Raw genomic sequence first — 15,903 nt, 5'->3', positions numbered from 1 at the left:
TAGTAACACTTCTATTTTTGAAAGCATTCTTAATTTGCAGCATTTTTCCACAACCGTCTAAAACTTTTGCACAATACTGCATATACATACTCAGAGGCACATATATACATACTCACAGGCACTTACATATATACATACATACATACATACATACAGAGACACATGTGTATATATATATAATGTATATATATATTACACAAATGCAAGCTGGGACGTAGGTAGGCGGAACAGGTGGGACAAGTGCCCCAGATGCAATTAGGATGGAGGCTGTGATGCAGGTGGGGCAATGACGTCATATCGCTGCCTGCATCGTTCCACTGGTGCAGACCTAGTCCTTAGAGGTCAGGCCTGCATCCCTGAATGACAGCGTGAGAACGGGACAGGTGAGTACGTTTGTGACTGTTTGGCACTTTCTACAGAGGCACAATCTACAGGGGAACCCTGTGTGGCACAATCTACAGGTGGGGCCCTGGGTGGCACAGTCTACCAGGAGGACCCCTGGGTGGCACAATCTACCAGGGGGACCCCTGTGTGGCACAATCTACCGGTGGGGCCCCTGTGTGGCACGCTCTACCAGGGGGCACTCCTGTGTGGCGCACTCTACCGCTGGCGCCCCTGTGTGGCACGCTCTACTGCTGTGTAACGCGCGCGCTCTACCGGGGGCGCCCCTGTGTAACGCGCGCTCTACCGGGCGCGCCCCTGTATGGCGCGCTCTACCGGGGGGGCCCCTGTGTGGCGCACTCTACCCGGGGGCCCCTGTGTGGCGCACTCTACCGGGGGGCCCCTGTGTGGCACGCTCTCTAGCAGGTATTGTGTGTTTGCCACTTTATTTTCATGGGGCACAGCCTATGGCAGTATTTTCGGGGGCGCTGTGCGGCACTTGTCACATTTCTAAATTCGGGGGCACAGTGTGTTATATGCTTGTATTCATGGGCACAGTGTATAGCACTATTATATTCAGGGGTGTAGTGTGTGGCAACATGAGGGTTTTGTGTATAAAAGTGTGGATATTTTGGAAAAGTGGGGAGTATAATACCTCTGCACATACTTCTGGCACCATATCACTGTATTAAGCACTGAATTCATGTACTGAGCTTGGTTCTGCCGCTGTATTTTTGTTATAAACCTGCTTCTGTCACAGTATACATTACTCTTGAATCTAAATCCTGTATCTGTATATAAAATTTTTATATTCGGGGGTTGTGTCAAATAGTCAGGAGAGTTACCGCGGCTAGCTGACACACTGCTCTCCACCCTTCTCACAGTGCACTCCACCCTTCTCACAGTGCACAGCCTAACTAAATGGACTGCACACACAGGGTACTGAATATACACCTATAGATCTATACATAATGGGTGAGTTTAATAAAGCAAGAGTGGGTAGGTATGTATCAATGGTATGAATCAATGGCAATCCAGTTAAACGTTTTGTACAGGGAGCCACACAAATATAGTATAGTATAGTTTTATGATTTTACTGAAACATACAGGCAAATACATACACATATACAGATGGACCCATACATACCACATAAAGGCACATAAACACACACACAGGCACATGTATGTATATGCGTGTGTGTGTGTGTGTGTGTATATATATATATATATATATATATATACACACACACTAGACACATTTGTACCCACACATACAGGCACATTTGTACCCACACACACAGGCACATAAATACGCACATTTAGGCTCATGTGCACACTCATGCAGACACTTATATACACGCACACATAGAGGCGCATATATACATACAGGCTCCTATACACACACATACAGGCAAATATAAAGAAACAGGCAGTTATTGTATATGCACAAATACACCGTTTTCCAAATTATTATGCACATTGGATTTAAGTGTCATAAACATTTAATTATTAGTTTTTCAATTAAACTCATGGATGGTATTGTGTCTTAGGGCTCTTTGGATCATTGTAATCAATCTCAGACACCTGTGATAATTAGTTTGCCAGGTGTGCCCAATCAAAGGAAAACTACTTAAGAAGGACGTTCCACATTATTAAGCAGGCCACAGGTTTCAAGCAATATGGGAAAGAAAAAGGATCTCTCTGCTGCCGAAAAGCGTGAAATAGTGCAATACCTTGGACAAGGTATGAAAACATTGGATATTTCAAGAAAACTTAGGCGTGATCATCGTACTGTGAAAAGATTTGTGGCTGATTCAGAGCACAGACGGGTTCGTTCAGATAAAGGCAAAATGAGGAAGGTTTCTGCCAGACAAATTAATAGGATTAGGAGAGCAGCTGCTAAAATGCCATTGCAAAGCAGCAAACAGGTATTTGAAGCCGCTGGAGTCCTGCGAAGCTCAAGGTGTAGGATCCTCCAGAGGTTTGCAAGTGTGCATAAAGCTATTATTCGGCCACCCCTAAACAATGCTCACAAGCAGAAACGTTTGCAGTGGGCTCAGAAATACATGAAGACTAATTTTCAAACCATGTTGTTTACTGATGAGTGCCGTGCAAACCTGGATGGTGTAGTGGATGGTTGGTGAATGGCCACCATGTCCCAACAAGGCTGCGACGACAGCAAGGAGGTGGCGGAGTCATGTTTTGGGCTGGAATCATGGGGAGAGAGCTGGTAGGCCCCTTTAGGGTCCCTGACGACGGTGTGAAAATGACCTCTGCAAAGTACGTAGAGTTTATGACCACTTTCTTCCGTGGTACAAAAAGAAGAGCCGTGCCTTTGGTAGCAAAATTATCTTCATGCATGACAATGCACCATCTCATGCTGCAAAGAATACCTCTGTGTCATTGGCTGCTATGGGCATAAAAGGAGAGAAACTCGTTGTGTGGCCCCCATGTTCCCCTGACCTCAACCCTATTGAGAACCTTTGGAGCATCCTCAAGCAAAATATCTATGAGGGTGGGAGTCAGTTCACATTAAAACAGAAGCTCTGGGAGGCTATTCTGACATCCTGCAAAGATATTCAAGCAGAAACTGTCCAAATACTCACATTCAATGGATTCAAGAATTGTGAAGGTGATATCAGAGAGGGGGTCCTATGTTAACATGTAACTTGGCCTGCTAAGTTGTTTTTTTTGATTGAAAGAGCTTTTGATTTCTGTAAATATGACCTCCTGATGCTGCAAATTCAACAAATTACCATTTTAGTTCTCTTTACAACCTTTAAAATGTTTTGATCTCTGTTGTGCATAATAATTTGAAACCGTGCATTTTGAGTTTTTTACTTCTAAAAAAAAATCTTATCATTAGGAGATTTGTTCAATAAAATTCGCATTATTGATGGCTTGAAGATTATACTGACTGTCATTTGCAACGACTATTTAGGAAAATTAGCGAAAAATAACATTTGCATAATAATTTGGAACGCGGTGTATATACACGCAGGTACATATACAAACCTTATCATACACACACAGGCACATATGCATGCACATACAGACACACGCACATATATACACACATGCACATATTCATTCACATACAGACGCACGCGCGCACACGCACGCACATATATACCCACATACAGGCACAAACTGCTTCTCCAGTAGGCACTTACCTCCTCCATTGCTGCAGCTCTAGGTGGAACTTCCCTCACTGGTTTCTTTTGCTTGAGTTTATTTTTGCTGCCTCTACTGACTCATTCATGTGGACAGGAGCAGGGGATAGAAAAGTACGAGACTGTTCCAATTTGCTACCCTATCCAGCTTGCAAGAGGAGAAACTGATTGAGAGGACACCAGTCAGCGACTGTATTCTGCCCTCTGTGAGTAGTCGTGGCAAACACGCTTATTTCAGCGGTCTGTCACTTATATCGGAATGAGCTTTCATTTTTGTGAAGTCACATTTCAAACGTTGCAGCTCAATGTGAGCTCTGTGAGTAAGGCGTTCAGCGTATTTATGAGCTGCTGCTCTTCATTGATGGCTTTCCCGCAATGCACCGTATTATGGAGAATGCTGTCAATCAGCCCTGGCTGGGTGGTGGGAGCGGCAGCTCATAAGTACACCGGACTCCTTCCTCACAGTATTCGCATTGCGCTGCAAAGTTTTAAATGTAAGTTCTCCACAATGTCGTAACATTCCCACAATGTCTCTCAGAGAGAGCAGCATAAAGTCTCTGATCGCTTGACCTTTAAGGAATGGCTGGCCAGGTGGAACCCCCTTTATAGTGGGAGGGACATTTCCCTGTGCAGCCCCATAATATAAAATCTAGAATAAATAAATAAATAGTTACGAAATAAAACATGTGACTTTATCACTCTTTTCAGTCAAGGCAGTCTTAGTTTCTGTCATATTGCCAGTCTTAAAGGGGTTGTCCACTACCGGACAACTGATGACCTATCCACCTGCTAACAAATAAAAAGTAGTAGTGGACCAATACAATTACTAGTTTTTGTTCCATCACTCACAAAGACAGGACTGCAAAACCCTTTTACCAAACTGGTTACGAGGGATTCTTGATCCATGGCATTGCAGAGCTAAAGGGTTAATTTATCAGGTATCATTTCAGATCACATGACATGGCATAACATGTGCATTAATGACCTAGAGATTATTACGAAACTATGATTACCTTCTCAATGTATAAGACTTCGCAATGTAACTGGAAGTAAGATGATGCTTTCTGGTTATTGAGACACTTGATGGTAACTTGTTACTGGCTGTATAAAATTCCTCTATACTAGAACTGACTGAAAGGAGAATAAAATAAATTGCACAGTGTACCTGACAGCTGAGCAGTGAACAGTGAAGTGATAGGCATGTCCTAACGCTATATCAACTATTCTTCACCCTGCCTCGCATATGAATCTGCAGGAGATAGGCACACTTTTAGGAAATTCTGGTTTGGAATTTCTTTTACCACTAAATAACATACAACGCAATTACAGCCTAGGACTGGCGTCAATGTGTTAAGATTATATTATTAAATTACTCTGCTCTTAAATTACAATCTAGCTAGTTTATGAAGCAATTGTATAAATTGAATGTCGTTTTAAAATACATGAATTATTCTCCTATGATATATCATGTCAACGGTGGACAGTGCTATTCTGCATTTATCATATATTCTTGATTATAGTTCAGAAGAGATTATTTTAAAAGATAACTAAACGATTAACAAACTTCTGACATGTCATAGTGACAGGTCAGAAGTTTTGATCGGCGGGGGTCCGAGCACTGAGACCCCCACCTAAAACGAAGCGGCAGAATCGCTCGTGTGAGCACTGAGTCACTTGCTTTTTGTTCAGCTTTTCTCGGAAAGATGAGCAATTGGTGTACGGGCTCAATAGAAAGCCTATGAGCCCGTACACCGCCACATCGGCTTTCCAAGAAAAGCCGAACAGAAATGAAGCGGCTCAGTGCTCACACGAGCGCTTCTGCCGCTTCGTTCTAGCGATTGGTGGGGGTCTCCGTACTCCGACCCCCACCGATCAAAACTTCTGACATGTCAGAAGTTTGTTGAACGTTTAGTTACCCTTTAAGGTTTTACCAATCCGTATGCTAAAGATTCTTGATGCATTCAGAACGGCAGTTATATTGGTAAAATGTAGCACTCTAGGTATAAAGTATCAGTTGTTATATTTTATGGTTGCAAAGGCAATTCTATACTACAGATGTGTATGGAGGCCAAACTTATGTCTTCCTTATGGAGACACATTGGTTAATATATAACTGAGCGTCAATATACAGTACATGTATGCAGAAGCCAGATTTATTGTCCCTGCAGTTGCCCAGATCTCTTTTTAGATCACTCCTACAGATGATTTTGATACATAAAGGAACTACACGTAATACACTTCGGCTATATTCACACATTTTCAGGCTGAAAATAAAGCTGACGTCGTGAAACCGCCTCTGAAATCCAGGCGTCTTAGCAGCTGATTTTCAAAGCGTTTTTGAATTTGACAAGTATATTTAAGCATATTTTGAGGCGTATCTTCGAAGCACTTTTTGAAGTGTCAATAGGAAATGGGAAACCTCAGCTTGTAAACGGCTCCAAGAAGTTTCATGTCACTACAAAGTGTATGTTTATGAGGCGTTTTTAAACTCATCAGGATAAAAATACGCTCCTTTTGAACTACACAGTGTATTTCCCATCAAAATCAATGCTGTTTGCAGGCAAAATTTCAAACGTCTGTTGTAAACCTTAAATAATGAAGGAGGCTATAATAATTATAACAACAATTATTATCATTGCCATTATTTGTTCTTCGTCCTGTACCGTTTGAAGCATTTGCCATTTTGTTATGGCCTCATGCACACAACCGTAGCCGTGTGCACGGCCGTGATTTTCGGGTCGGCCCGGCTGCGGACTTTCATCCATGAGCCGCCCGCAAATCGCGGGACATGCACATTGTTTTCAATGAGCCCGGACCGCAGAACACGGCCGTAATAAGACAGGTCCGTTCTTTCGGCGGTGTGGGCTCCAAGGCCATGCACGGACCGTAAAAACTACGGTCGTGTGCATGGCCCCATAGAAATGAATGGGGCCGCAATTCTCCCGTGGATTTTCGGGGGAATTGCGGCCGCAAAAACACGTTCGTGTGAATGGGGCCTAAGACTTGACAAGTTTTTAAGAAACCAGCAAAAAGCAGCAAACATTTTAAACATTACGTTGAAAACAAATCATTTCTGTCCATTGTATGTGACCACTAGAATTTTAATTTTCCTAGGTTTCTTTATGTCTTGTCCAGGCTCTCTGAGGTCCATAATAAAGGACTTGCATTCTGATGAAAATGAGGATGAATCTGATGATGCAGAGGACAACGATTCTGAGAGTGAGAGGACTATCCACATGCATGGAGGGAGCCGAGCTCGCAGGTACTTCTTAATGCATGTCAGTCCTTTTTAGGAGCCTTGAGCTGAGTAAAAGCCGGTAAGGGTCCGTTCACATTAGCGTTCGGGTTCTGTTGATGATGGGTTCTGCTAGACCTTTCCGTCAGAGGAACACATCAACGAAAAGGCAAACAGAAACCATAACTTCCGTTTGCATTACCATTGACATGTCAATGGTAATGCTGCCGTGGCCGTTGGTTTCGGTTTGTTTCCGTTCTGTAAGATTTCCGTTTTTTTGACGGAAACAATAGCGTAGTCGAATGCGCTATTGTTTGAGCCAACAAAATGGTAACCTTACAGAACGGAAACCATTTGCAACGGAAGCATTACCATTGAAATCAATAGTAATGCAAACGCAAGCTATGGTTTCTGTTTGCCTTTCCGTTGATAGGTTCCCCTGACAGAAAGGTCTAGCGGAACCCATGAGCGGAACCCCGACACTGATGTGAACAGGCCCTAAGTGTTTTAATTACAATCACAGAAAGGTAAAAATCATTGTCTGCTCATTATATAAAGTAACACATTTTAGTAAATAAAATGCTTGGCTCTAGCAATACAGAATAACTAGCATTACAATGTCATGGCCTGACTGATTTGTTCATATAGGATGCCTGCATTATGTGAATGTAGAAAATAATAGACCTATTTGTATGGACATGACGCAAGTAAATAATTTATCCCCAGTCCTCGGATGTAATAAGTGAGCGAGCGCTCTGGGACCTGTTGGAAATGTTTAGAACTTTCTCATTTACAGAGGTCATGTTTTTTCACGCATTGTGTGAATTAAAGAAAAAATATATTTATACAATATGTATATATAGATGTTTTGTTTTGGACTCTGAGCACAGAATTGACTTCTTAAGAAATGTCGGTGAAGTTCTTGGTCTATTATATTGTGAAGTGCAGTATTATTTTAACTTGTGAGTTGCCATGTGACATATAGACTGAATGCACCTTAAGTATGTTGCCTGTTTTCTTCATTTACAGAATCAGCCTAAGTGATGGAAGCATTAGTGAAAGCAGTTCAGTTTCATCACCATTACGGAATGAGCCTCCAACCTTGCTAAAAACGAATAACAATCCGGTAAGCTTTAGAAACCTCACCGGCACAAATCCTGTAAAAACTATGGAGAGATTTTTCAAAACTGGTGCAAAGAAAAAGTGGAGTAGTTGCCTATGGCAACCAATAAGGGTACTGCGTTCAGTGAAATCTGTTTGGTTGCTATGGGCAACTACTCCTTTTATCTTGCACTAGTTTTGCTAAATCTACCCCCTTGATTTTTTTTTTACGTGGGTTGTGCCAGTGTAATAATGCTGTAAAGCTTGTGTTTTCCATTCCTGTGTGTTAGACTACCTACACTTGCTTTTGTCTCCTTTTTCCACATCACATGAAAGTGCTTGATACGGCTGCAAATCTGTTAACCTGACAATGGGAACAGAAGCACATGAGCTGCCCACACACTGTTCTTTACACAGAGCACATAATACACAGTGACGATTTGGCTTCTCACAGGGATACAATGCTGCCAACATTTAAACACTGCTGCTATAGCAGCAGGTTCACCGCGCATGTATATTTAACCGTGTTAATAGCCTTCATCAACAGGCAAGCACGTTATCCATGTATTGTTCCTAGGGGCCGGCAAGTGTCTTGAAAACGCATTGACATTTCTGTTTCTCTGTATTTTAGTCGACTGCACAACATCGGACTTGTCTACTTTGAGCAGGGCATACAATCCATTCTAGTTAGTGTAATTCTAAAAGCGATTTTAGCTTCCAGTACATTTGCGTCTGTCACATGTAATGAAATCAACCTTTTATTAGTCTGGAGTTGTCTGAAAATAAACTACGGTACATTATTCTAAATAAAATTTAATTCACAAGCTGACGTTAATATGTGATCCAATACAGGAAAGAATTGTAAGAAAAATAATGACCTCAGGAACGACAAGTAGATGGCGTGGAGAATTAAAGGCCAAATATATAAAGCAGATATATTTTTTTTTATTCAGTTTATCCCAAGTAGAGACATTATAATGTGTCCTGTCCCAACTGTCAGAGAGAGACATATATTGGCCATATTCTTAAACCTAGCCATTGTTCTAAGATAAACGCTGCCTGTGCGCGTCTTCTAAGTTCCTTTGAACTGTGTGTGCATATTGTTCTGATACCCCCTTTGTTCATGCAGCATTTCATCATTCCTGTGGATTATTTGATTCTCTGCCAAGCCATGCCCCACATAAATAACCTATAAATGAAAAACATACTGAAAAAAGAAAGTACAGTCAGTTGTGTTTTTCCAGTTATGTGTGTGATGAAGCGTGCATCTCAAAATTCACCACAAAAAAATGAAGCAATTGACACAGTGTATTCATTACTGTTATTCAGGCCTACTCATGATACCCTGCCACTCACACGCAGTACAAGTGATTGGCATATTGCCAATGATTTTGGAGCACATGAAGCTGCACATATGTGTTACAGCTGCTCTTTTTATTCAGCAATGGTCTTGGTGCGGAAGGAATATAACACAATCGCACTACAATAACATTTTATGAGTGGGTTAAATTGTAAATGTAGCTGTCCTAATTTTTCATCTTCGTTCTCGATAAATGAGCTTCATTGTTTTCATGCGTTATCTCATAGCAGCTGAAGAGTGAACTAATAAGCCTGTCTGTCAGGGTTCTGAGTAGTACTCGTAGTTGCGGTTATTTAAAGGGGATATGTGGGGACCGTAAAGTATTGGCCCCATTGTAATCTATGTACAAGCAGTAACTACATACAGTACAGTGGGGCTGGTCACATGACGAAGATTCGTGTCGTCATGAAAGAATACTGGAACTAGACTTCTGGTCCCCCGCCAGCACTATAAAAATATATGAAATACTCCTAATCAGCGCGACGGGGGCCTGGAATGTATATTAGCGTGTGTACTCACATACTGCAGTGAGTACGCTGCTAATACGTTTTGGTCCCCACATAACCCCTTTAAGTATCTAGATACTAAAAGCTTACTCCACCCACCTCCACCTGAATATTGAGGTTGTGGGATAGTAATATGGCGGAGTAGGGCTGCTGAGTTCACACTAGTTATTTAGCTTTAGGTTTTTTCAGATGAAAAAAAACATAAAAGGTGGGATGCTTTGCTTTGTATTTGATTTGTATTTGATTTCTGTAAACGATGTGGGTCCAAAAAGCCTATGACCTCTTCATGTTAAAAAGGCACATAAAATGAAATGATCGTACACTAATGTTCACACTGCCGTCGGTGGTCCGGAGCATCTGTCAGCAGCCCCTTCAAATTTGACAGGAAGAATAGTGCTACATGCAGCACTATTCTTCATGTTAAAACAACATAAAACAAGCTGAAAGCACAATGGACCCCATTGTAAGTCAATGGGGGCCGACAGGCGGCACTATCAGTTGTACGACACATCTGGCAGGGCGTTGTTACCATTATGATCTGTGGAAACAAGTCAAATGTGAGTATAACCTTAACCCCTTCCCAAAATCCGCCTTGTGGTGGGAGTATGGAACGGGCTCACAGGCTGAGCCTGTTACATAGAACGAGCGTTTCGGCAATGCTGGTTTTAGACAAAGTGGGGCCCTGGGCAAGGTTAAATGTGGGGCCCCAACTGCTAAACTAGGGCCTGTTCACATCTGCGTCGGGGTTCCATTGATGGCTTCCATCAGACCTTTCCGTCTGGGGAACCCATGAATGCAAACCAAACGGAAACCATAGCTTCTGTTTGCATTACCATTGATTTCAATGGTAATGTTTCCGTTGCAAATGGTTTCCGTTTGTCTACATTCCGTAAGGTTTCTGTTTTTTTTGCGGAAACTATAGCGCAGTCGACTGCGCTGTTGATTCCGTCCAAAAAACTAAAATCTTATGGAAGAAGGACAAACCGAAACCGATACAAAGACCAATATTACCACCATGTAGTAACCATATAGTGGTAGATGCCAGTTATACGCAGGAGCTCTGCAGACTATAGAAGTGATTACAGCACATTTATATCTAGTGACTCACAGGTGATGTTTTGTCTGATTAGAGTAGTTCACTTTAACCTTTTTTTCTCCATCTGGCCTAGACCACTGTGACGAATTATTCCAGCCACGACTCGTGTCTGCAGAATTTGACACATGTTGGTTTCTTGCCTTTCAAGCACCCTCCACACCTATACCCCATCCTCTAAATAAACTCGTAATCTACATTGCCACTGATGGTAATAATGATCCCTGAGTGATCAACATAATAAAAGTGCCCCATTCGTAACCATCCCCCCACAGCAGTAATGCCCCCTTTGTGGCCCCTGTAGATAGCGCCACACAGCCCCTCTTGTATATAGCGCCACACAGCCCCGAATTGAATATAGCGCCACACAGCCCCGACTTGTATGTAGCGCCACACAGCCCCGACTTGTATGTAGCGCCACACAGCCCCGACTTGTATGTAGCGCCACACAGCCCCGACTTGTATGTAGCGCCACACAGCCCCGACTTGTATGTAGCGCCACACAGCCCCGACTTGTATGTAGCGCCACACAGCCCCGACTTGTATGTAGCGCCACACAGCCCCGACTTGTATGTAGCGCCACACAGCCCGACTTGTATATAGCGCCCCACAGCCGCCCTTGTATATAGCGCCCCACAGCCGCCCTTGTATATAGTGCCACACAGCCCTTCTTGTGTATAATGCCACACAGCCCTCGTATATAGTGCTACACAGCGATCCCCGCCTGTATATTGCCACACAGCAACCCACCCTTATATATAGTGCTACGCAGCTCCCCTCCCTTGTATATAGTGCAAAACAGCCCCTCCTTGTATATTGTGCCATACAGCCCACCTCTTTGTATATAGTGCCACACAGAAATTCCCCCTTGTATATTGCCACACAGCCCCCCCCCCTTGTATATGGTGCTACACCTCCCCTCCCTTGTATGTAGTGCTACACAGCCCCCCTCCCTTGTATATAGTGCCACACAGAACCCCCCCATTGTATTTAGTGCTACACAGCACGCCCCCCCCTTGTATATTGCCAGACAGCCAGCCACAAAAATAAATAAATTTGTACTTACCTTGCCCTGTTCCCGCGACCGATGGAAAGATGCACAGCCTCCGGGCGAGACGCATGCGCAGACCAGTGTGATGCAGTGATGTCATCACGCCGGCCTGCGCAGGGATTCTTCCCAGTGCCTTATAGGCTGCAGGCCACGTATCTGCGTCAAGTGAATGTGGCTGTCGCTAGCACCGGGGCCGACTCCGGTGCTAGCGACGCCACCGGGCATGAGGGGGCCCGTGCGGCCCCGTTCATAAATGTTATGGGCCGGGTGGCGCAGGCCCTGTAGCAGACCTCATGCGGGGGCCCTAAGAGGATGAGGGCCCTGGGCAATTGCCCAGTTTTCCCCCCCTAACGCCGGGCCTGTGTTTCGGCTGTTTCAGTGTAACAAGCGGTATCCCGCTCGATTAACCTCTTAAATGCCGCTGTCAATAGCGACCGCAGCATTTAAATGGTTAGAAACAGGGGGCGACCCCCATAACATTGCAAATGCTCCCTCATGACGTAATCGCAGGGGGGTGATAGTTGGCATGGCAGCCTGTGGGCCTGATGAAGTTAGTATTGCTGTATATGATGCAAGCAATCCAACGATCGCTGGTTCAAGTCCCCTAAGGGGACAAATAATATATATATATATATATATATATATATGTTAAAAGTAAAAAAAAAAAAAAAAAACATTTTCTCATTTTCCCCAAGCACAATGTAAGAATAATAAAAAGTGAACATAACTGGTATCACCGCATCCATAAAGGTCTGAACTATTAAAATATATCCTTATTTAGTCCGCACGATGAACGCTGTAAAAAATGAACACCAAAATCGCTGTTTTTTTGGTCGCTTCTTTTCCCACAAAAAAATTTAATAAAAAGTGATGAAAAAGCCTGATATACCCCAAAATGGTACCAATAGAAACTACATCTCGCACCGCCAAAAAATAATCCCTCATACCGCGCAATCAACGGAAAAATAAAAAAGTTATGGCTCTAAGAATATGGCAACAAAACCCACATTTTAATTTTAACAATTTCGTTTTTCCTTGTAAATGCAGTACAACATAAAAAAAAGCTATATAAATCGACTTAATCGTATTGACCCACAGAGTAAAGTTAACATGCTGTTTTTACTGCAGGATGAACGCCGTAAAAACTAAACCCCGCAAAAGTTTAAGGAATCACTGTTTTATTCCTATTTCACCCCACAAATATGGTACAGTAAATGGTGTCGTGAAAATCTACAACTCGTCGTGTGAAAAACAAGCCCTCGTATGGCAATATTGATGGAAGAATCAAAAATAAAAGCTATGGCTTTTGGAAGGTTGGGAGGAAAAAACGAAAGTGAAAATCCGAAAAATGGCTGCGACGGGAAGGGGTTCAATGTGTGACTAATACTATAGACTGAACATATACATTTTCACAAATCGTTTATAGTATTTGGATAGAGTGGTGCAACAGACCAAGTCATTGCACTAATATGATTTTAACATGTGAATTACTCTGGCACTGTGAGAGGAATTAGTTGTGTTGATGACTATATTTAAGACATTTACTTATTCTGGAATACTCCTTTATCACCTGCCTATTCCCGACCTTGCTTTATGCACTGGGACACAGTCCTGCTGGAACAGAAAAGGGCCTTCCCCAAACTGTTGGAAGTGTTCAATTGTATAAAATGTCTTGGTATGCTCAAGCATTATTTCCCTTCAACTGGAACTAAGGAGCCTAGGGCCAACCCCTGAAAAACAACTCCATAGCATTATCCCTCCTCCACCAAACTTTACAGTTCGTACAATGCAGTTAGGCAGGTAACGTTCTCCTGGAATTCGCCAAACTCAGACTTATCCATCTCACTGTCAGATAGAGAAGGGTGATTCGTCACTCCAGAGAACACATTTCCACCTCTCCAGAGTCCAGTGGTGCCACGCTTTACCCCACTCCATCCAACGCTTCTCATTGTGCTGAGTGATGCAAGTCTTGCGTACAGCTGCTCGGCCATGGAAACCCATGCCATGAAGCTCCTGGCACACCGTTTTTGTGCTGATGTTAATACTGGAGGAGGTTTGGAACAATAGTGCTGTCAAAAAATTAATACTTTACGGAACGGAAACAAACTAAAGACAACTGAAACTGAAAGGGTAACTAAACGTTCAACAAACTTCTGACGTGACATATCAGGAGTTTTAATTGATGGGGGTCTGAGCACGGAGACCCCACCAATCACTAAAACGAAGCATCAGAAGTGCTCGTCTGACCGCTCAACCGCTTAGTTTCTGTTCGGCTTTTTACGCAAAGCCGATGTAGCAGAGTACGGGCTTCAAAGACCATCTATTGAGTCCGTACACGTCAGAAGTTTGTTGAACGTTTAGTTACCCTTGAAGCATTACCATTGAAAACAAAAGTAATGCAAACTGAATCAATAGTTTCCGTTTGGCTTTCCGTTCATGTGTTCCTCTGAAGGAACAGTTGAACGAAAACCGAATGCTGATGTGAACAGGCCCTAAAGCGCCATGCATACAACCGTAGTTTTCATCCGTAGTTACGGATCCTTAATTACGGATGAAATTGCGGAGCCATTCATTTCTATGGGTCACGGACACCTTTCCGTATACTTACGTATGTGTGTCCGTGCCGTAGAAATGATCTGCAAATTATAGAACATGTCCTATTCTTGTCCTCCACTGATCCACGGACTCGCCCATAGAAGTCTATGGGCACTTCCGTAATTGCGGACTGCTACGGATGTGCATCTGTAGCCGTTTGTAATTGTGGAAGCGTTGCTATGCGACGCCAGGGGATTACCCAAGATTCCTACCGGTCTGTTTTTTTTGCAGATACGTAAACACTGATACACTACGAACCATATTTGCGGACAGTGTGCCGTATGTGCAAATGAGTTGTGGATGACTACGGATCTGTATTTGCGAACAGTAAAAACCATTACAGTCGTCTGCATGAGGCCTTAGAGATGACCTTTCCAAAATATAAATAATTCCTGCTCCCTCTAGATTTGCCTTCCTGATTTGTCAGAATGTCACTTGCTACTTTATAATACAGCTGTAAATTATATTGCGTCTGGCAGAAACCACAAAGTGCAAGACCAGAGGTCAGACGGAATTTACAACATACGGTTATGTATTTATTCTTTTAACTCTTTCAAACTTTTACGTAGGAGTGGGGAGGCAATGAGAAGAGTAATAGACTTTCATCTGGTTGTCTTTCCTCTCCATCTGAAAGCGTTCTTCACTTTTCTCTGGGCAGATCAATGCTCGTGTGGTTCTCAAATAATCCTTTGGTGTAAGCTCTTCTAACTGCCATCAAGGATTCATTAAATAATTACTTTGTTAAAGAAAAAAATTCTGTATACTAAATTGTGTGTTTTATCTATTTCGTTGTGATTCTTAGATGCTGGAAGTGAAGAGTCCAATTAAACAAAGCAAGTCTGAAAAGCAAATAAAAAATGGAGACTGTGATAAGGTGACTATGACTGGCCAGAACTTCGTGCCTGGCTGGCTATTTGTACTAAATGTAATGTGACTTTTTTGAATGATTCATGTAGCTTAAAGTAATTAACAAAAAACGGCTAATTAGAATTTCATAAATACAATTCCTAGCCGTCTTGAATTTCAGGGAATGATTCTCTCGAAAGGTTTCTCTTGCCAAATAAATAGAAATAGAAAATGTAGGGGCGTGAAGGTGGAGCTTGTCGAAGACTTCGTTTTATATGTTGAAACAATTAGGGGTATTTTTGTGCCAGATTCACAGCATTTTATGGGCTGTCTGAAAGCGTGTGGTGGTGTTTTGTTTTTGGGCCTGTTTAATTTTATTAAACAAATCTCCTAATGATAACAGATTTTTTTTAGAAGTAAAAAACTCAAAATGCACTGTTTCTAATTATTATGCACAACAGAGATCAAATCATTTTAAAGGTTGTAAAGAGAACTAAAATGGTAATTTGTTGAATTTGCAGCATCAGGAGGTCATATTTACAGGTCATATTTACAGAAATCA

The 15,903-nt window shown here is 42.5% G+C and overlaps 1 protein-coding gene across 5 annotated transcripts in view; it reads left to right on the top strand.

The window, feature by feature from the left end:
* MLLT3 (MLLT3 super elongation complex subunit) overlaps nt 1-15,903 on the top strand; it is a 270,826-nt gene that overhangs the window by 232,547 nt on the left and 22,376 nt on the right. For 3 of the 5 annotated variants that reach the window (XM_075825938.1, XM_075825954.1, XM_075825973.1), the window contains 3 exons: nt 6,669-6,816; nt 7,819-7,915; nt 15,298-15,369. In XM_075825938.1, coding sequence (XP_075682053.1) covers nt 6,669-6,816; nt 7,819-7,915; nt 15,298-15,369 — 317 coding nt within the window. The remainder of the gene's footprint in view (nt 1-6,668; nt 6,817-7,818; nt 7,916-15,297; nt 15,370-15,903) is intronic. The other 2 variants (XM_075825946.1, XM_075825963.1) reach the window with 1 other exon arrangement.

Source organism: Rhinoderma darwinii, chromosome 1, assembly GCF_050947455.1.
Source record: "Rhinoderma darwinii isolate aRhiDar2 chromosome 1, aRhiDar2.hap1, whole genome shotgun sequence".
NCBI classification, from domain to species: domain Eukaryota; kingdom Metazoa; phylum Chordata; class Amphibia; order Anura; family Rhinodermatidae; genus Rhinoderma; species Rhinoderma darwinii.
This window is presented reverse-complemented; position numbering and strand designations above follow the sequence as displayed.